General features: G+C 60.1%; 1 protein-coding gene and 1 pseudogene across 5 annotated transcripts; both read left to right on the top strand.

Annotated features, from left to right (window-relative positions):
* The first annotated feature begins 945 nt into the window (after positions 1–945).
* On the top strand, positions 946–19555 carry CELF6 (CUGBP Elav-like family member 6). Of its 5 annotated transcripts, none has more exons than XM_064722580.1 (13): positions 946–1309; positions 6264–6346; positions 13122–13170; positions 14620–14745; positions 14830–14909; positions 15369–15512; positions 15857–16001; positions 16083–16232; positions 16527–16589; positions 17351–17431; positions 17527–17670; positions 18722–18871; positions 19046–19555. In XM_064722580.1, exons 1-12 carry the CDS (start codon positions 1066–1068, stop codon positions 18847–18849), a joined length of 1437 nt encoding a protein of 478 aa, XP_064578650.1. In that variant the 5' UTR covers positions 946–1065; the 3' UTR covers positions 18850–18871; positions 19046–19555. The 5 variants fall into 5 exon arrangements, with proteins under 5 accessions (XP_064578650.1, XP_064578649.1, XP_064578648.1 ...); XM_064722579.1 differs by having other exon boundaries at positions 947–1309; positions 14617–14745; positions 17354–17431; XM_064722578.1 differs by having other exon boundaries at positions 947–1309; positions 14617–14745.
* On the top strand, positions 6928–7985 carry LOC135452475 (protein KPLCE-like; annotated as a pseudogene).

Here is a 19555-nt window from a genome sequence, read left to right as displayed (position 1 = left end):
GGGCAGCCCCAGGGGGGCAACAGGGGCAGTGTGGGGTCCATGGAGGCGAAAAACTCAACAAAGTGTTCAAATTGACCCTTTTTGAGCCTCTTGTGTGTGTTTAAACTCTGCTCTGATATGGGGAGAAGAGAGGGGTTCAGTTTGGGTGCTACTAAAGGGCTGCAGGGGGGAAGGTGGGAGGCTGCTCTGCTCCTTGGACAGCCCTGGCTGGGGCTGGGGGGATGATGGGGCAAGAGGGGGGTGAGGAGTGGAGGTGCTGAGGGATGATGGGGGTGATGGGGAGATGGGGGAAAGGGAGGGACATAGGTGGTCATGAGGGTGATGGGGGATGAGGGGAAAGGGGGCACATGGGGGGATAAGAGGGGCATGGGGGGTGGCGGGGTATAACGGGGGGTGATGAGGTCATAGGAAGTGATGGGAGGGATGGGGAGGGAGACCGGGGGTGATAGAGAGGATGGGGGTTATGGAGATGGTGGGGGGTGATGGGAGGTGATGGGCACGATGGGGATGATGGAGGTGATGGGGGTAATGGTGGTGATAGGAGTGATGGGGATGCCGGGAGGTGATGGGGGATGATAAGGATTCTGGTGGTGGGGGGGTGCGGGGGGGTGTGTGATGGTAATGACGGGGGCTGATGGAGGATGACGGGGGTGATGGGGATGACGGGGATGATTGGGATGACGGGAGTGATAGGGGTGACGGGGGCCGAATGGGGAGACACGGGGGGCCATGGACGGGAGGGTGACGAGCGGGGGGGGGCCGGGGTGAGCCCGGCAGGGCGCAGCAGTGGGCGGAGCCGAGACGCGCCCCGCCCCTCTTTCCGCCCCGCTGTTCTGATTGGCCACCGCCCCCTCATTATGCTAATACAGCACCCCTGGGCGGGGCCGTCCGGCTGACGTCACGGGCCCGCTGGCGGGCGCGGGCCGAGCCGAGCCGAGCCGAGAGGTGCCGAGCGGGGCGGTGCCGAGCGGTGCCGAGGCGAGCCGAGCGGTGCCGAGTGGTGCCGAGCGGTGCCGGGCGGTGCCGAGCGGTGCCGGTCGGGCGGGGCGGGGCGCGGAACGGGCCATGGCGGCGGCGGCGGCGGGCGAGGCGGCGGGGGCGGCGTTCAGCACCGCGAACAGCGGCCGGGTGAACGGGCTGAGCCGCCCGCCCGGCGCCATCGCCATGAAGGACCACGACGCCATCAAGCTGTTCGTGGGGCAGATTCCGCGCAACCTGGAGGAGAGCGACCTCAAGCCGCTCTTCGAGGAGTTCGGCCGCATCTACGAGCTCACCGTGCTCAAGGATCGCTTCACCGGCATGCACAAAGGTGCGGGGGCGGCGGGCCGGGGCACCCCCCGGGTGGGAAGCCCTGATGTGGGACATCCAGGTGTGGGGGCTGTCCTGAGGTGAGGTGGGACACGCTGGGGTGGGGGGAACCCTCAGTGAGGCACCGCTCTGGTGGGATGTCGTGAGGTGGGGGGGATCCTCAGTGAGGCACTGCTCTGGTGTGATATCGTGAGGTGTGGGGGACCCCTCAGTGAGGTACTGCTCTGGTGGGATGTTGTGAGGTGGGGGGGGACCGTCAGTGATGTACTGCTGTGGTGGGACACCCTGAGGTGGGGGGGGATCCTCAGTGAGGTACCACTCTGGTGAGATGTCATGAGGTGGGGGGAGATCCTCAGTGAAGTACCACTCTGGCGGGACACCCTGAGATGGGGAGCACCCTCAGCGAGGTACTGCACTGGTGGGATGTCCTGAGGTGTGGGGGGATCCTCAGTGAGATACCACTCTGATGGGACACCCTGAGGTGTGGGTGACACCCTCTGTGAGGTACTGCTGTAATGGGACACCCTGAGATGGGGGGGCACCCTCAGTGAGGCACCGTGCTGGTGGGACACCCTGAGGTGTGGGGGCACCCTCAGTGAGGTACCAGTCTGGTGGGACACCCTGAGATGGGGAGCATCCTCAGCGAGGTACTGCACTGGTGGGATGTCCTGAGGTGTGGGGGGATCCTCAGTGAGATACCACTCTGATGGGACACCCTGAGGCGTGGGTGACACCCTCTGTGAGGTACTGCTGTAATGGGACACCCTGAGGTGTGGGGGCACCCTCAGTGAGGCACCGTGCTGGTGGGACACCCTGAGGTGTGGGGGCACCCTCAGTGAGGCACCGTGCTGGTGGGACACCCTGAGGTGTGGGGAGATCCTCAGTGAGGTACCACTCTGGTGGGACACTGAGGTGGGGAGCACCCTCAGTGAGGTACCGTGCTGGTGGGACACCCTGAGGTGTGGGTGACACCCTGTGTGAGGTACTGCTGTAATGGGACACCCTGAGATGGGGGGGCACCCTCAGTGGGGTACCGTGCTCATGGGACACCCTGAGGTGGAGTGTCCTGGGATGGGGGACCCCTCAGGTGGGACGTCAGTGAAATGTGGCACCGAAGTATGGGCCACCTGTGAGGCAGGACAGACTGAGGTGGGGGGAACCTCTCAGGTGAGGGGTCCTGTCCCTCAGGTGGGATACCCCTGAGGTGAGGTACCCCTCAAGTGGGACAGCCGGAGATGGATCATCCTGACAAAGGGATACGCCTCAGGTGGGATGCCCTGAGGTGGGATGCTCTGAGGGTGGGGACCCCTCAGTTGTGGTGCCCCTGTGGTGGGATAAACTGAGATGGAGCACCCTGGCATATAGGGGGACCCCTGGGGTGAAGACACCCCTGAAATGGGACACCCTGAGGCAAAGGCACCCAATGTGAGGCACCCCTGATATGGCACAGCCTGAGGCAGGATATCCCTAAGGCAAAGGCACCCCTGAAATGTGGTTTCCCCATCAGATGGGACAACCTGAGGTTTGGTATCTAAGTGTGGGCCACCACTGAGGTGGGGTGCTCTGAGAAGAGGGCACCCCTCATGTGGGACATCCTGAGATGGTGCATCCCAAGACAGGGGTACCTCTAAGGTGGGACATGCCCGAGGTGGAGGCACCCATGAGGTGGGATAACCTGAGGTGGAGCACCCTGAGGTACAGCTGGGATGCTTTGAGAGGGGGCACCACGATCTGGAGGTATGCCTGAGGTCAGAGACACTGCTATGGGGTACCTGTGAGGTGATGTAGCCCTGAAATGGAGATGTCCCTAAGGTGGGACACCCTGAGGTGGGGTACCCAAATATGGGGCACCCCTCAGCTGAGTTACCCCTGAGGTGGAGATATCCTTCATGTGGAGGCTACACCCATAAGTATGGGGCACCCTAAGGAGTGGAAACCTTTGGGGTGAAGGTGTTCCTAAGTTGGAGGAAACCTTGAGGTAAAGCACTCTGAGGTGGGAACACCCCAGTATGGAATGTTTGGATATATGGCCCCTCCTAAGATTGGGGTACCCCTGAGGAAGAGGGGAGCACCCACCAGGGGTCAGGGTGCTGCTGTCTGGCTTGGGGGCACCCCTGGGACCAGAGCATCACAGGGCAGGGAACACTGCAATGGATTTTAGAACATCTGCCTGCCTTGGGGCACCTGTCTGGCATCAGCACAGCCACGTGAGTTTGTGCACCCCGGGAGCTGGAGCACCCCTGGGGTACAGACACCCCCCTGTGGATGGGGACGTGCCATGTGTGCAGTGTGTCCCGGGTGCTGTGGCCCTGTGGCACGGCATGAGGAGCAGTGACACACCCAGGGGGTGGCACAGGATGGGGACACAGTGCCATCTCTGCAGTGTGTCCCGGGTGCTGTGGCCCTGTGGCCCTGTGGCACGGCATGAGGAGCAGTGACACACCCAGGGGGTGGCACAGGATGGGGACACAGGGCCATCTCTGCAGTGTGTCCCAGGTGCTGTGGCCCTGTGGCACGGCATGAGGAGCAGTGACACACCCAGGGGATGGCACAGGATGGGGACACAGTGCCATCTCTGCAGTGTGTCCCAGGTGCTGTGGCACGGTGGCACGGCATGAGGAGCAGTGACACACCCAGGGGGTGGCACAGGATGGGGACACAGTGCCATCTCTGCAGTGTGTCCCGGGTGCTGTGGCCCAGTGCATGGTGGCACAGCATGAGGAGCAGTGACACACCCAGGGGATGGCACAGGATGGGGACACAGTGCCATCTCTGCAGTGTGTCCCGGGTGCTGTGGCCCAGTGGCACGGTGGCACGGCATGAGAAGCAGTGACACACCTGGGGGGTGGCACAGGATGGGGACACAGTGCCATCTCTGCAGTGTGTCCCAGGTGCTGTGGCACGGTGGCACGGCATGAGGAGCAGTGACACACCCAGGGGGTGGCACAGGATGGGGACACAGTGCCATCTCTGCAGTGTGTCCCAGGTGCTGTGGCACGGTGGCACGGCATGAGGAGCAGTGACACACCCAGGGGATGGCACAGGCACCGCTGAGGTCTCCACGGAACCCGCCACCCAAGAGCTGTGCTGTGCAGTGCCAGAGCAGGGTCAGCACACCCCAGGTGTCCCCAGACAGGAGCCACAAGCTGTCACCAAACCCCTGTGCCACAGCCAGCACCTGCTTCGCTGGGACTGTCCTGGGAAGGCAAAACTTGGCGTTTGTGGTTGCTGCCTTGTCGATGCCCTTCGGCTATGGGGCAGCTGCCTGGACTCTGTCACTTTTGGCACCTTTGGCCTCCAGCACTTCTCCAGGTGTCTCTGAAGCCGCTTCTGTGCCTGGATCAATGGGATTTGCACCTTCCAGCCTCCCTCTGCGCTTCCTCCAGCGCGGGCTTCAACGCCTGCGGCCCAGCCGCATGATTTAATTGCGGACGCTCCTCTAATTTGAACGGCATCCTCCCTCCCGGCGAGCCTCCCGAGCAGAACCGCTCCTGCGCCAGCCCTCCCAACTTCTCCAGAATGCCCGGGCACCGTCTACATTGTCGCCTGCAGGAAAAACAGGAAAAAAAAAAAAAAAGAGAGAAAGAAGAGCGGAGAGCAGGAAGCCAACATGATTACAGATGGTAAACACTGGAAATGGCACCGGGACTGAGGCGAGCTGCTGTGCTGATCTCCCAGAGTGTTGATCCAGGGGGATCTCTCCTTGCTCTCCGTTGAGGGCAGATGTCCCCAACACCCCAAGGCGGGCGAGGGACCCCATCCCGCAGCGTCCCCCGCCCTGCCGCCATGCTCCCTCTCCTCCCAGGCACGCTGATTGTACTTATTAAGAGTTATTAATACTTAATCAGCTGGCGGATTTAATTGTGCCAATATTAAAAATGCATCAATGTCAATTTTATTCATTAAATATTTACTTTGTTGAAGGGAAACTGTTTTGCTGCTGTTTTAATATCACTTTCAGATGCTTTTGGATGTGACCCCAGCAAATTGGGGGGGAGCCCTCAGGGAGGGAGCGGTGCAGCGGTGGCACAGGCACAGGGAATGCTTCAGGAGAGACGGAGCGAGGAGGACCGGACCCTGTCCCCAGGGCTCGCTCGTTGCTGCCAGCTCTGCGAGCGAGTGGCTCGGCAGCGTGAGTCAGCGTGGGAAAACCTCACCCCAGGCATATTCCCGATTTCCAAAGCGCCATGATGGCGAAGGAGCCCGAGTGCCTTCACCACACGAATCTCATCCCAAGGAGGATGCTTAGGCTGGGAGAACTGTGGTGGCAAGAGAGGGTGCACAGCCTCGACACCTGGAGATCTGCTTCCTGGAGGACTTGGACTGTGGCTTTCCCCAGGGCTGGGGCCAGAGTGCCACTGCCCATGTGCTGCCTGCTCCTCCCTGCCTCCTTCCTTCATCCTGCTGTTCCATCTCCTACCCTGCTCTGGGGGTGAACTGTGACCCTGTGTGTGTCCATCTGGGTGTAGAGTACCAGGGCACCAGGATGCTGGATGCCGTGGTGCCAGATCATCAGGGTGCTTGTTGCTGGATGCCGTGGTGCTGAGGTGATGGATGCCACCATGCCAGGGTGCCAGATCCCAGGTTATAGACTGCCAGGATGCCAGAATGCTGAATGCCAGGGTGCTGGGATGCTGGATGCCGTGGTGCTGAGGTGCTGAATGCCACCATGCCAGGTTGCTGGGATTCCGGATGCCACCGTGCCAGGGTGCCAGAGTGCTGGGATGCTGGATGCCACCGTGCCAGGGTTCTGGATGCCAGGGTATCACTGTGCCATGGTGCTGGGGTGCTGGATGTTACAGTCCCAGGTGCTGGTGTGCTGGGTGTCACTGTGCTGGATGCCAGGATGCCGAGACACCACAGTGCCATATCAGCTGTGCCACCAGCTCCCTGTGTGCACAGGGCACTGTGGCAATACCAGGCCAGACACTGATGCTGTCTCCCTGTCTCCACAGGCTGTGCCTTTCTCACCTACTGCGCCCGCGACTCCGCGCTGAAGGCACAGAGTGCCCTGCACGAGCAGAAGACACTGCCAGGGGTAAGTGACACTGCCAGGGGTAAGTGACACCAGGGCGGCGGGGTCAGCTGGGTTAGGGCCTGGTGACACCTCCAGGGGTAGGACCTGGTGACACCTCCCTGGAGCACGGGAGAATTGAGTGACACTGAGGTGGTCCGGCTGAGCTGCAGCAGCACCTGGGGACACCTCCCAAGGCATGGGAGCCTTAAGTGACACCGAGGGATCGGGGTGAGCCCGGGCGGGGGCCGGTGACACCTCCCCGAGGCGCGGGAGCCACTTCCAGCAGCCGCAAACCGAGGCATCGATTTTCCAGCCGCCCGCGTGCTGTTGCGCTTTCTGTGGGCTCCGACCTCCCGAGCTTAACAAAGTGAAAATAAATATTTAATTATTCGCCTAAATAAAAATCAATAGGCCCGCGGGTTGGCTGGGGAAAGAGCCGGGGCCCATGAATATCAATCCCTGCTGTGTGTGTGTGCAGCTGACAGAGGAGGATGAGGTTTGTGGGGATGTGGCTTCCTGAGCCGTGCTCTCACCGGCGGGGCCGCGCTTCAGTAGGTTTGAGAGTTACCAGCCCACCTTGGCAGCCTAAGGGAGGCCGGGGTCAGGCCCTGCCTGGGGATTCTCATCAGGCACATGCATGTGTGTATTGCTATTGCCATGGCCCCTCGCTTGGGGATTGGGGGTGAGTGTGTGAGCATGTGTGTGCACATGGACATGTGGGTGCATGCCCACAGGGACTCATGGCTGTGCCTACCTCTCCGTGTGTGTGTGCACACAGCGGTGCAGGGCACTGCGTGCTTGTGCTCACACCCTGTGCCCATGCAGGTGCTCACACCTGTGTGTGCTCACACCTGTGTGTGCTCACCTGTCTGTGCCTTAGCATCCCTCCTGTTCTTGCACACACCCATGTGTATGCGCTGATGTACACTTGAGTACACACCTATGAGTGCCTGTGAACACACATTTGTGTCTGTGCACACCTCTCTGCTTGTGCACACAAGCACACCCATGTGCATTTATGTGCAACCCCTCTACCTGTGCTCACCCCCTGTACCTGCTCATACCCCTTGTACCTGTACTCACACACCTATACAGGTGCTCACATACCCTGTACCTGCTCATACCACCTGTACCTGTGCTCACTCCCTGTATCTACGCATCCCCTGTACGTGTATTCACACACCTATACCTGTGCTCACACAACTATACCTGTGCTTACACCTGTCCCATGCTCACACCCCTGTACCTGCTGACCCCATGTACCTGCACACCCTCTGTATGTGTGCTCACACCTGTACCTGCTGACCGTCTGTACCTGTTACTCCCTGTACCTGCACACCCATTGTACCTGTGCTCACACCCCTGAACCTGCTGACCCCCTGTACCTGCACACCCCTGTACCTGTGCCCACACCCCTGTACCTGTGCCCACACCCCTGTACCTGCACACCCCTGTACCTGTGCTCACACCCTTGTACCTGCTGTCCCCTGTACCTCCTGACCCCCTGTCCTTGCACACCCCCTGTACCTGCACACCCCTGTACCTGTGCCCACATCCCTGTACCTGCACAGCCCCTGTACCTGTGCTCACACCCCTGTACCTGCTCACACACCTTTACCTGTGCTCTCACCTGAACCTGCTGACCCCCTGTACCTGCACACCCTCCGTGTTCTCACCCTCGCCCCCCAACCCCAGCCAGGCCCCGCCCCCGGCGTGTCGGGGGACTGGGGGCGTGTCCAGACGGCGGTGGGCGTGTCCCCATTGAGGCCCCGCCCCCCGCCTGGCCCGGCCCGGCTCGGCTCGGCGGGGCTGCGGCCGCCCCGCCCTGTGCCCCGCCCCCCGCGCGCCGCTGCGCGAGCCCAGCCGAATCCGGCCGAGCCGAACCGAACCCAGCCGAGCCCAGCCGAACCCAGCCCAGCCGAGACCGGCCTTGCCGAGCCGAGCCGAGCTAAGCCGAGCCCAGCCGAACCGTCTCGGGTGGAGCCGAGCGCAGCCGAGCTCAGCCGAACCGCCTCGGTGGAGCCGGCGGTCCGGCCGGTCCGGCCATGCAGCTGCCGCAGGTGCCGGCGCCGGGGCCGCGGCCGCCCGTGCTGTGGGTGCCCGCCGGGTCCAAGATCCTCTGCATCGAGGTAGGGCCCCGCCTTTGTCTGCCGCCGCCTCCGCCCGGCCCGGCACGGCCCGGCACCGCCCGGCAGCCTCCGCTCGAGCCGGGGTGGGGGGGCTGCACCGGAGGGGCTCTAGGAGGGATGTGGGTGATGGCGAGGGGGTGTATCTGCTCCCGGGGATGCTGTGCGGGAGCGGGGGTGATGGCGAGGGTGTGGATCCTTGCTCCTGGGGATGGGCACGGAGGGGTGTTCGTGGTGAGCAGGGCGTATCTGCACACAGGGCTGGGGATGGAGGGGTGTTGGTGAGGGGGTGCTCCCAGGGATGGGCTGGGGATGCAGCCGTGTTTGTGATCGGGGTGTAATTGCACACAGGGATGGTGGGTGTGAGTGGGGGTGAGGGTGATGGAGTGTATCTGAACCCAGGGATGGGAATGAGGATGGAGCAGTGTTGGTGAGGGGGTGTATCTGCTCCCAGGCACAGGATGGGGATGGAGCAGTGCTGGTGATCAGGGTGCATTTGCACACAGAGATGGGGATGGAGGGGTGTTGATGGGCAGGGTGAATGTGCACACGGGGTTGGGGGCTGTGAGTGGGCGTGTTGCAGGGTGTATCTGCACACAGGGATGAGGATGGAGGGGTGTTGGTGAGGGGGTGTATCTGCTCCCAGGGATGGGGTGGGCGGCTGTGGGTGTTGCAGGGTGTATCTGCACACAGGGATGAGGATTGGGGGTGTTGGTGACAGGGTGTATCTGCTCCCAGGGATGGGTGTTGGGGATGGAGGAGTGTTGGTGAGGAGGGTGTATTTGCACAGAAGAATGGGGTTGGAGGGGTGTTGCTGAGGGGCTGTATCTGCACCCACAGATGGGGTGTGTGGGTGTGAGTGTTGCTGTGCAGGGTGTATCTGCACCCAGGGATGGGGTGCATGTGTTGGTGATGAGGGTGTATTTGCACTCAGGGGTGGGGGCTCTATGTGTGTGTGTGGCTGGGAGGGTGTATCTGCACCCAGGGAAAGGGAGGGTGTCGGCAGAGGGGTGTTGGTGATGTCTCCGGACCCAGGGAGGCTGTGTGTGGTGAGGCTGTCGGTGAGGAGGGTATTCTGGCACCCAGCAATGCTGGGGTGGGGGGGTGTTTGCAGGCAGGGATGGAGGGTGGTGGTGAGGAGGTGTTTGTGCCCCCAGGGATGGGTTTGGTGTGTGTACTGGCTGGAGGGTGTATTTTTCCACCGCAGCTCTGTGTGTGTGTGTGTATGTGTGTGTGTGGTGCAGGTGTGCAAGGGGCAGCGCTCGGGGGCTGTTGCACCCACAGGCAGTGCAGGGAGGGGTGTGTGCATTGGCAGGGGTGCAGCTCTGACCCGCGGGTGTGTGCAGGTGGGTGTGCAAGCACGTGGGTGTCTGTGTGTGTGTGGGAAGAGGAGCTTAGGGTGTCTTTGCCCCCAGTGATGGTGACAGGGTGTGGGTGCACATGGGCTGGGGGAGTGGCAGCAGCGAGGGTGTGTGGGCGCATGGGGTGTGACAGGGAGTGCAGGTGTTGAGCTGGGCTCAGGTGTGCATGGTGGCCATGGGGATGGGATGTGGGTGTTGCTGGGGATGCCATGAGCCCACCCAAGGTGTCTGTGTGCCCACAGAGGGCTCCCAAGGGTCCCACTATGGGTCCTGCTGCTACAACGGGGAAACTGAGGCAAGGGGCATTGTATCCCCGGTGCTGGCTGTGCATCCCAGGGTGCGTGCCCGCGGCTGTGTGTGATCCATGGCAGCAGGCAGGGCTCTGTGGGATGCATGGCATGCAGCCTGGGGTTGTGCAGGTGCCCGTGGGGCTGTGTGCAGTGGGCACACGTGGGTGCTGGGACAGAGGTGCGGTGTGCACAGCGCTGCGTGGGCACACGTGTGCGGCTTCCGGGCTGTGCCAGGGGGACTGGGGGTGGCTGTGCCAGGGGGTGCTGGGGTCTGTGGTTGTGTTCAGAGGTGTGTGGGTGTGTGCAGGGTGTGCCAGGGTTGTGCAGTGCTGTGGCTGTCCCCAGGCTGGCTGTGTGGCCTGGCTGTGGGATACCCCCAGGGCTCTGTCAAGGTATTCCTGTGATGAGTGACTGCCAGTACCTCGGTTCCTGGCTCCCTGGGGTGGCATGGACACCAGGCTCCCACAGGCACTCGCAGCTCCAGTGTCACCTGCCACCTCCATCTCATTTGGGTGCATGGTGGCCTGCTGGATCCTCTGGCTGTTGGTTGTGAGGACAAGGAGGAGGAGTGTGATGCCAAGGAAGGAACAAAGGCCAGAAGTGACCCACTGAGTACATCCCCTGGCGGTGATTCTATGGGCTGGCTCTCCCTGATATCCAGTTTCTTGAGGGGCTCCAAATCTGGGTGGGTGACAGAGCCTGAGCAGTCAGGAGGTGGTTTGGCACCCACTGGTGATCCCCTGTGCTGTGGAACAGCAGTGGTTTGGCCATGGGATAGCTGGGGCTTTGTGAACTGCTGCTGATGGTTGGTGCTGGAACACCCCAAGCAGGGTGTCACTATGTCCTTGGGGTGTGGGAGATGGATGGACGGATGGATGGATGGATGGATGGATGGATGGATGGATGGATGGATGGATGCTGTGGGAGTGGAAAGGTGGGTGGTGGCAAGATGGAAGATGAATGGGCAGATGGAAGGATGGTACAAGGATGGATGGGTGTTGTGAGGATGGATGGGTGTTGTGAGGATGGATGGGTGTTGGGGGATGGATAGAGGATCTTGGCAATATAGATAGATGCTATGGGAATGGAGGGTGTGTGGGGATGGATGTTGGGGATGTGGATGGCTGCAATGGCGATGGACAGGTATTCGGGGGTGGATGGATGGGTGTTGGTGCTATAGATGGATGCTGTGGGAACAAATGGGTGTTATGAGGATGGGGATATGAGTGGGTTCTATGGGGATGGATGGATGGATGGATGGATGGATGGATGGATGGATGGATGGATGGATGTTATGGGAATGGGTGTTGGAGTATGGCTGGATGAATCCAGGGGGAAGATGGGTATGTGGGTGATCGTGTGGGTGTCCAGGAGGATGAGTGGATGGATGGGTGTTGCAGGTGGGTGTCAGCAGCAGGGGGAAATGCCTGGGTGGCTGTTTAGTGTGGGAGCATGGATAGAGGGCTGTGTGTACATGGTGCAGGGGTGCTGTGGGGACAATCAGGAGCTCTGGGTGCCACAGGGGGTCATCCAGCACCCTGTGGTGGGCACATCATGATGTCAAGGGTGCCAAAACCCCCTTCTGGGGGTGTCTAGAGGCCAGGGCAATTTCTCCTTGGTGTGGTGTGGCAGCCCTGGGGTAGGTTAGCTGTTCCCTGAGGCCTGACATTTATAAACATCAGCCGCTCCCGGGGAATCAATACAGTTTAATAACCGGCGAGCGGAGACGGGAGACACATCAAAATGACACTCTGCGGCTCCGTAAATGTTATTCTAAATCATCCTCACTGCCTTTATTACATTAAGCATACAGCAGCGGGCATGGGAAATTTATTCCATCAAAGGCCATCACGCTGGTAAATGGGGCTGGCGGGTCAGTGGAGGGGGGCAGCCCCCCAAAAATGGGGTTCCCTCCTCCCAGCTGTGACAGGGATGTGAGGGACAGCGGGGTTCCGGGTTTAGGGTCTCGTTGCTGTCACAGCCTCTGGAGTTTGGGGTGAGCCAAATCCTGCCCCTACACACGGTGGATGTTTTGGGGGACTGGTGACATGATGGGTCACACTGAGGTGTCCCTCGGTGCCACTGTGTGCCATCCCATGACTCCTGGGGACTCAATCCCTTCCCTGGACCATCCCCAGCTCTGCGCTGACATTTCTCTCCACGTTTCCCTGGAGACGAGGCGGTTGCTGTGGAAACCTCCCTCCTCTTCTCTCTTACCCATCCTCTTCCTCACCCTGATGTGGGGGGGACTGTCTCTGCCCCCACCCATCCCCAAAATTTAGGGACCCTACCAGGGGTGCAGCGGGGGGCACCTGGGATGGGGGTGCACACACACATGGGGGCGGCTGTGCCCGTGTGTGCTCGGGGCGTGTTCGTGTGCGCGCCCCCGCGCCGTCATGTGTGACATCTCGCTGTTGCCGTGGCGACCCCATCGAGCACATGGCTCGGGCTCCGCAGCATCGCGGGGGAAGCACGCTTGTTGCCATGGAAACGGCCATAATTGTAGCGTTTTTCGGCTAAAAGAGGGGAAAAAGGAGGGGGAGAGAGGAGGAGGAATGGCTCCATGGGGCAGCAGGCCAGGGATGTGCCTGCCAGCCCAGCGTGTCCTGCTGCACACGGGGTCACGCTCGTGGGTGCGCATGGCGGTGACAAGGAGGAGGCCAAATTTGGGTGAGGTTTGGGAAAAGGAGGACAATGGTGCCAGAGGGGCTGGGGCTGGCGGGGTGCTACTGCTGCCTCTGCAGTCCTTTGCAGTCGAGGAAAGCAGGCAGGCGGCCAAGCCTGGCACTGGCAGCCCCGCGGGTGCCTGCAGCACTGGGTGCCCACAGCCAGGGCCGGAGCATTGCCCTTTGCACGTGGCATCCCCGGGTCTCTGTGGCCACAAGCCGCAGATCTGTTCATGCAGGTCCCTCCCCTTTTCCCCAGCTCACAGTGCCAGTCATTGGCCAAATCCTGCTGTTCCCCATGGAGAGGGTTCAGGGGCCCCCACAGTGACCACCCACTCTCGCTTGTGTTGCAGATGAACCGCCCCATCCAGGTGAAGCCGGCCGACAGCGAGGGCCGAGGAGGTAGGTCCTCAATTCTCCAGATGCCTGGCATGGGCAGGGGGGCACAGGGTCGCCTAGGGGGTGATGGGGGACATGGTGGCATCACGAGGGCTGCTGTGTGAAGGTTGGTTTGCAGAGAAATCCAGGAAAGGATCTGCCTTTGCTGGGGGCATCCAAACCTGGGTGCAGAGCAAATGCCATCTTCTCTCTCCCTGTCTGGTCAGCTGGGGGGAACATCCTGATATCATCCTGGGAATGTCCTGACATCATACCGTGAGCATCCCTGGGGTGCAGAGCACCAGCCAGCATCTCTCCCTCACCACCTTAATTTACCAAAAAATACAATTCCCTCTCCAGAGCTGCCTGTGGGGACCCCGGGGCAGGAGTTGGCTGCATATGGCCCAAGCCCCTCTCAAACTACCACCCCCCTCAAATTCTTTGAGCATTTGCCACTCATTGGGCTGTGGCATTGCCAGGCTGAGGTGATCATTTGGGCAAAATGGCAGGAATTGGATCAAAATCCCACCTGTGTTGTGTTGCTGGGCAGGTAGGTGCTATCAGACATGCAGGATGCTCTCATGGGGCCGCCTGCACTTGGCAGGATGGCTGGGGTAGCTCCCCCCCATCCAAACCCTGTTATTAAACACACCGGGAGCTGGTCCCAGCATGTCCCAGAGGGACCTGGCAAATAAATTACCCACTTACCGAGCGTAATTGGTGAAGGATTAAAAATCGATGGGTGAGCTGGGGCTCCCGTCTGCAGCCCCCTCGCCCAGGAGGAACACTGGGCTGCCCAGCCCACTCCCCCTGGGAGGTGCTTCATGTTTAACTAGACAACACACGAGCCCTATTCCCTTAACTAATTTTCTTGGTACCTTAACAGACTAAGCATTCATCGTCTCCTGCCATTATTTATTTATTTCCCCAGCAACGCTCTTGACAGGGCACCTTATTTCCTTTGTCAAATGCCATTAGCGTGCGGCGGGAGCGCGCGGCCGCACAAGACAGATGCTGGTAATAATCATGAAATTCTCATTATTTACTATCCCTTCTCTTGTGTTTGGGTTATTGATGTCCCCCGGGCACGGCTGGAGGCTGTGGGTTGTTCTGCGAGTCGATCACACGAGGGTGATCACCTCCAGTTTGTGGATTCTCTTTGTTCCACCGCATCCCACCCCAGTGCTGGGGGAGCCAGCCCCCCCATCCCTAGAAAAAGCCTCAGCTCCTCTCCCTAAAGCAGTGGCTCTTCCAGGACTCACCCCTCAGCAATTTCCCCACAGGAGAGGTTTTCCCATCCTGAGTGTTCTGTAGGATGGAGACGATAAGCCCAGCACCTTCTCCGTGGGATCAGTGTCGCTCCCTCCCTCTGATGTCACTTGGCTCCTTCCCCTCCATACACCATTTTTGGTGAGGGGTTGGGGTGGTGAGTGACCTCCCGCTCTCTGATGGGTTTGGTTTTGTTTTTAGAAGACAGGAAGCTCTTTGTGGGCATGCTGGGGAAGCAGCAGAGCGAGGACGACGTCCGCCGCCTCTTTGAGCCCTTCGGCCAGATTGAGGAATGCACCATCCTCCGAGGGCCTGATGGAGCCAGCAAAGGTGGGCTTTGGGGCACCAGGTGGGCACCCTATGGACCTACAATGGCCAAATCCAACCTGTCCCATGTTCCCTCTGTTCCCTTAGGTTGTGCCTTTGTGAAGTACGGCAGCCACGCCGAGGCACAGGCTGCCATCAACAGCCTGCATGGCAGCCAAACTATGCCGGTAAGTGCCAGGCTCACACCCTGCCCTGGCTGACCCCACGCTGCCTGCTTAATCCAATCACCCACTAATTTGATCCTCACTCTAATTGCATCAAAATCCTACAGACTAGCAATTTGTTGGCCACATCACCCCGGCTTCCTCCTTGCCAAGGTGCTGAGCCCTGGAGGTGGGAGCTTGGGACTAATTCTCTCCATGCCAGAGAAAGGGACAGTTTAATTAACGCTGAAGGTCAGAATTGTGGACAAGGAAAGGGAAAGGAAGCAGAGGTCAGGGAGCTGCCACTGGGGAGAAAAACTGGCTATAATTAAACCTCACATTGATCACTGGTTGCTGCTGCCAAGCTGGGCAGCGTCCCCAGGGCTGAGGCTGCTGCGGACGCTGCGAGCCACGCCCACGGCAGGTACACGGTTTGGGGCATTGCTGTGCTCCCGCCATCAGCCCCATCTTCCCCCACCTCAGGGCGCCTCCTCCAGCCTGGTGGTGAAGTTTGCAGACACGGATAAGGAGAGGACCCTGCGGCGGATGCATCAGATGGCGGGGCAGCTGGGCATCTTCAACCCCATGACCATCCAGTTCGGTGCCTACGGGGCCTACACGCAAGCGGTAGGAGCTGGAGCAGCCCGGGGGCTTTGGGGGACCCCCGTGGGTGGGGGGGCTGGTTTGGCCCATGAAAGCACCAGTGCCAGGGCGTGTGGATGCCTGGGAGGGCTGGTGTATCCGTGTTTAGGGCAGATGCAGGGCTTCCTGCCCACAGCTGAGCGTGGGTTAGGGTTCAGTGGTCCCATATTTAGCATCACCAAGACCAAGACTCCTGTCCCTGGGTCTGGCAGTGGGTGGCATTTATCCCTCTGAGCCCATCCAAAGCAGAGATGCTGATTTGCTCTCCCCTCTCTCTCTTTCTCTGTGCCTCTCGCTCTCTGTCCCCTTTCCCCCCTTGTTTCCCGAAGATCATGCAGCAGCAGGCAGCCCTGATGGCGGCCGCGCAGGGCACCTGCCTCAACCCCATGGCTGCCATCGCTGCCGCCCAGATGCAACAAATGGCCGCCTTCAATGTCAGCGGGCTGGTGGCTGCTCCCCTCACTCCCTCTTCAGGTAGGACCCTCGCATTTGCCACTTGACATCCTCGGGGGGCACTCTCAGGGTGGTGCCGGCCCTGACGCCACGCTCCTGCAGGTACAAGCACCCCTCCGGGGATCAGCACGGCGCCGGTGCCCAGCATTGCCACGCCCATTGGGGTGAACGGCTTCAGCCCGCTGCCGCCCCAGACCAACGGGCAGCCCGCCTCCGAGACCATCTACACCAATGGCATCCACCCCTACCCAGGTACGGCCCTGCCGGGGCTCCGCCACGCCCCGGGGCTGGGGGAGTGTGCCTGGCTCAGGCGGGGCGCTCACGGGGTGCTCACGGGGTGCTCCCCATGCCGGGAACACGCTGGATGAACCCGCGTGTGCTCCCGTGGCATCGCTGCAGGGAGGAGGGAATCCAGGCAGGGAGCAGCTCTGCCCCTCCATGGCGGCACTTGGTCAGGAGCCCTTTCCCACGGGAGCTGTGCATGCATCCATCCCTGGCTTTCTCTGGCTTATTCTGTCTTCCTTCTCCTTTCTCTTCTCTTCCCAGCTCAAAGCCCCACGGTGGCAGACCCCCTCCAGCAGGCCTACGCCGGCATGCAGCACTATGCAGGTCTCAAACTTCGCTCCGCACTCCTTCCCTCTCTCCCCTCTTTGCTCCTCACTGTTATTTTTGGGCGGTGAACATCACCCTGGGGTTGAACATTGGACTGGGGCAGCGTATTTGGGCATGGATTCATGAGGGGAGCAGCAGGTGCTGAGCCCTGGCAGGAGCTCCATGGTGGCAATGCCGATGAAAGCACCATCCCCTCATCCCACTGGCTCCTGTCATGGCCCCCCGTGCAAATTTGGATAGTGCAAAGTGAATTTTAATACCCATGGGGCTGAGAGAGCTCCATGGGGGAGCCCTGGCAGTGGTATTGAGAAGAGGGGGCAAGATTTGGGATGTGACAGAGGGCCACCTTCACACCAGGACACCTGAAGTCTGGATGTTCATCACGTGGCCAAGTCTGATGGCCAAGGACATGGGCTGTGGAGGGAAAAGAGTCAGGGCCTCCCATGGAAATAGGTCAAGCCCAGCAGCCATTTTATTAGGAGCATTGACAGCAATGTCCAGATTTGCAACAAAATCAAGTTTTGGGGTTTTTCAGCTAAAAGTACCATCTTTACTCAGCTTTGAGGCCATATTACTGCTATCACCTGCATTTCTCCTGGGAGAGCTGTTCCCACGTCCCTGGTGTGTCGGGAGGGGTGGGAAGGGCAGAGCCAGCAGCCGTGGGGCAGAGCAGGTGGCAGCAGGGGAGCTGCCTGTCCCAGCCCTCTCCGTGGCTGGGGCAGGTGCCATGGCCTCAGCTTCTTGTTTCTCTCTTCCAGCAGCATATCCCACTGCCTACGCTCCCATCAGCCAAGCCTTTCCCCAGCAAGCGCCCCTCATCCCGCAGCAGCAGAGAGAAGGTGAGGGGTGGGGGTCACCCCACGTGGCTCCTCGGTGTCCCCCAGGGTCACCCCACCTCGTAGCTGACGTGTCCTGTCCTTTGTGTGTCACCCAGGTCCCGAGGGCTGTAACCTGTTTATTTATCACCTGCCCCAGGAGTTCGGGGACGCGGAGCTCACGCAGATGTTTTTGCCTTTCGGCAACGTCATCTCTGCCAAAGTCTTTGTGGACCGTGCCACCAACCAGAGTAAATGCTTTGGTAAGTCCCAGGGTGTGGCTCTCCCTGGTGTCCCAGCTCAGGGCTCCAGCTCTTCCCAGTCCCCAGCTCAAGGCTCCAGCTACCCTTAACATCACAGCTTGGAGCTCTGGCTCTTCCTCAACTCCTCAACTCAGGGGTTTGGCTCTCTTCAGCATCCCATTTTAAATATCTGATGCTTCTTGACATGCCAGCTCTTACCAGTCTCCAGCTCCAGAGTCCTGTTCTTTCTGGTCTCCAGCCTGGAGGTCCAGCTCTCCTAATATCCCACCTCAGGGAGTCTGTCTGTCCCAAAATCCCAGCTCAAGGGTTTGGAACTCCCAGGCTTCCCAGCTTGGGAGTCTGGCTCTTCTGGACAACCCAGTGCAGAGCATCTCCATCTGAGGTGTCCAACTCTCCCTAAGTCCCTGTTTGAGAGTCTGTCTCTCCAACATCTCATCTTGGGGATCTCTCTTTCCCTAGTCTCTCAGCTGTCCATGTCTCCCTGCTGTCCCTTGCTATGTCCCCAGCTCAGGGATTTGTATCTCCCTCTCACAGACCTCAGTGTCCCCACAGACTCTTTCACTGTGGTGTCTTTGGAGGCCCTATCACCTTAGGGTTGCTGCAGACCTGGCCTATAGGTGTCCCCTGAGCCCACACATCCCATCCTGGTGTCCCCACAGACCCCATCACCCTGGTATCTCCACATACCTGCAGACCCTGGTGTCTCCATAGACCCCATCACCTCAGTGTCCCTGCAGCCCCTATCACTTTAACAGACCCTGTCACCCCAGTGAGCCCACAAATCCCATCCCATAGTATCCCTGCAGATGACTCCAGTGTCCTGTGGACCCTCTCATGCTGCTGTCCTCACAGCCTTGTCACCTCAGTGTCCCTGCAGGTGCCATCACCTGTCACCCAGTCCCTGCAATCTGGGGCTGTGATGTTACCCAAGGACCCCCTCTCCCAGCACTCCCAAACCTGGAGCATCCCCCAGGATTTCAGGGCCAGGGTTCAGGCAGGGCAGTGCCTGTGATGTGTGTGGTGACAAGCCCCCGTGTCCCCTCCCCGCCAGGTTTCGTCAGTTTTGACAATCCGACGAGTGCTCAGGCGGCCATTCAGGCCATGAATGGCTTCCAGATCGGCATGAAGAGGCTAAAAGTGCAGCTAAAGCGGCCGAAAGACGCCAACAGACCCTACTGACCCCAGCTCAGCCTGCGGAGAGGTGAGGGTGTGGTGGGCATGGAGCATCCTGCTGTCCCTGTGTTACATCCCGAGGGTGGGCAGGGATCTCTGCCTGGCACCGCCCACCCAATGGATGGAGGGATGTGTCCCTCCCTCCATCCTTCCTTCCCTCCATCCCCAGAAGCAGGCTGACAGCCTTTCCCTTCTGTTCCAGGTCGGACGTCCCGCAGTGTCTGACGACTTTCCCCTTCCCCAAGTGCAGTATCCAAACCCGTAACTCTCTTTCTTTGCAACACACCCCGGAGGAGGAAAAGGAGGAGGAGGAGGAGGTGAAGGAGAAAACGGCAAAGAAGAGAGCGTTTTGGTCGTAGCTTTTCCTTTTTGAATTTTTTCCCAAACTGGTCTTGTTTGTTGTTTAACGGGAATGAGAGGAAGACAAGGAAGGAGGGGAGCGATGCGGTGCCGGGGCTGCCATTCGCCGCCGGCCGCTCGCCGGGACTCACCGGATCCCTCACTGGGAGCAAGGCTGATGGCTCCGGGCAGCCGGGCCACGATCTACCTTTGTTTTTTGGGTTTTTTTTTAAAGCACTCATTTGCTGCTACCGATTTCCCAGGAGAAACGAGGAAAAGAGGCTCCAAATGGATTCTTAAACCAAAGCCGGTGGGACGGGACCAGCCTCGGGCGCTTCACCTGGAGGATGTTTGTTTGGATGATAAAGAAAAA

This window comes from Zonotrichia leucophrys, chromosome 10 (assembly GCF_028769735.1).
Source record: "Zonotrichia leucophrys gambelii isolate GWCS_2022_RI chromosome 10, RI_Zleu_2.0, whole genome shotgun sequence".
Lineage (NCBI taxonomy): Eukaryota > Metazoa > Chordata > Aves > Passeriformes > Passerellidae > Zonotrichia > Zonotrichia leucophrys.
Note: the sequence above shows the minus strand (reverse complement) of the source record. Positions and strands in the feature narration are given on the sequence as shown.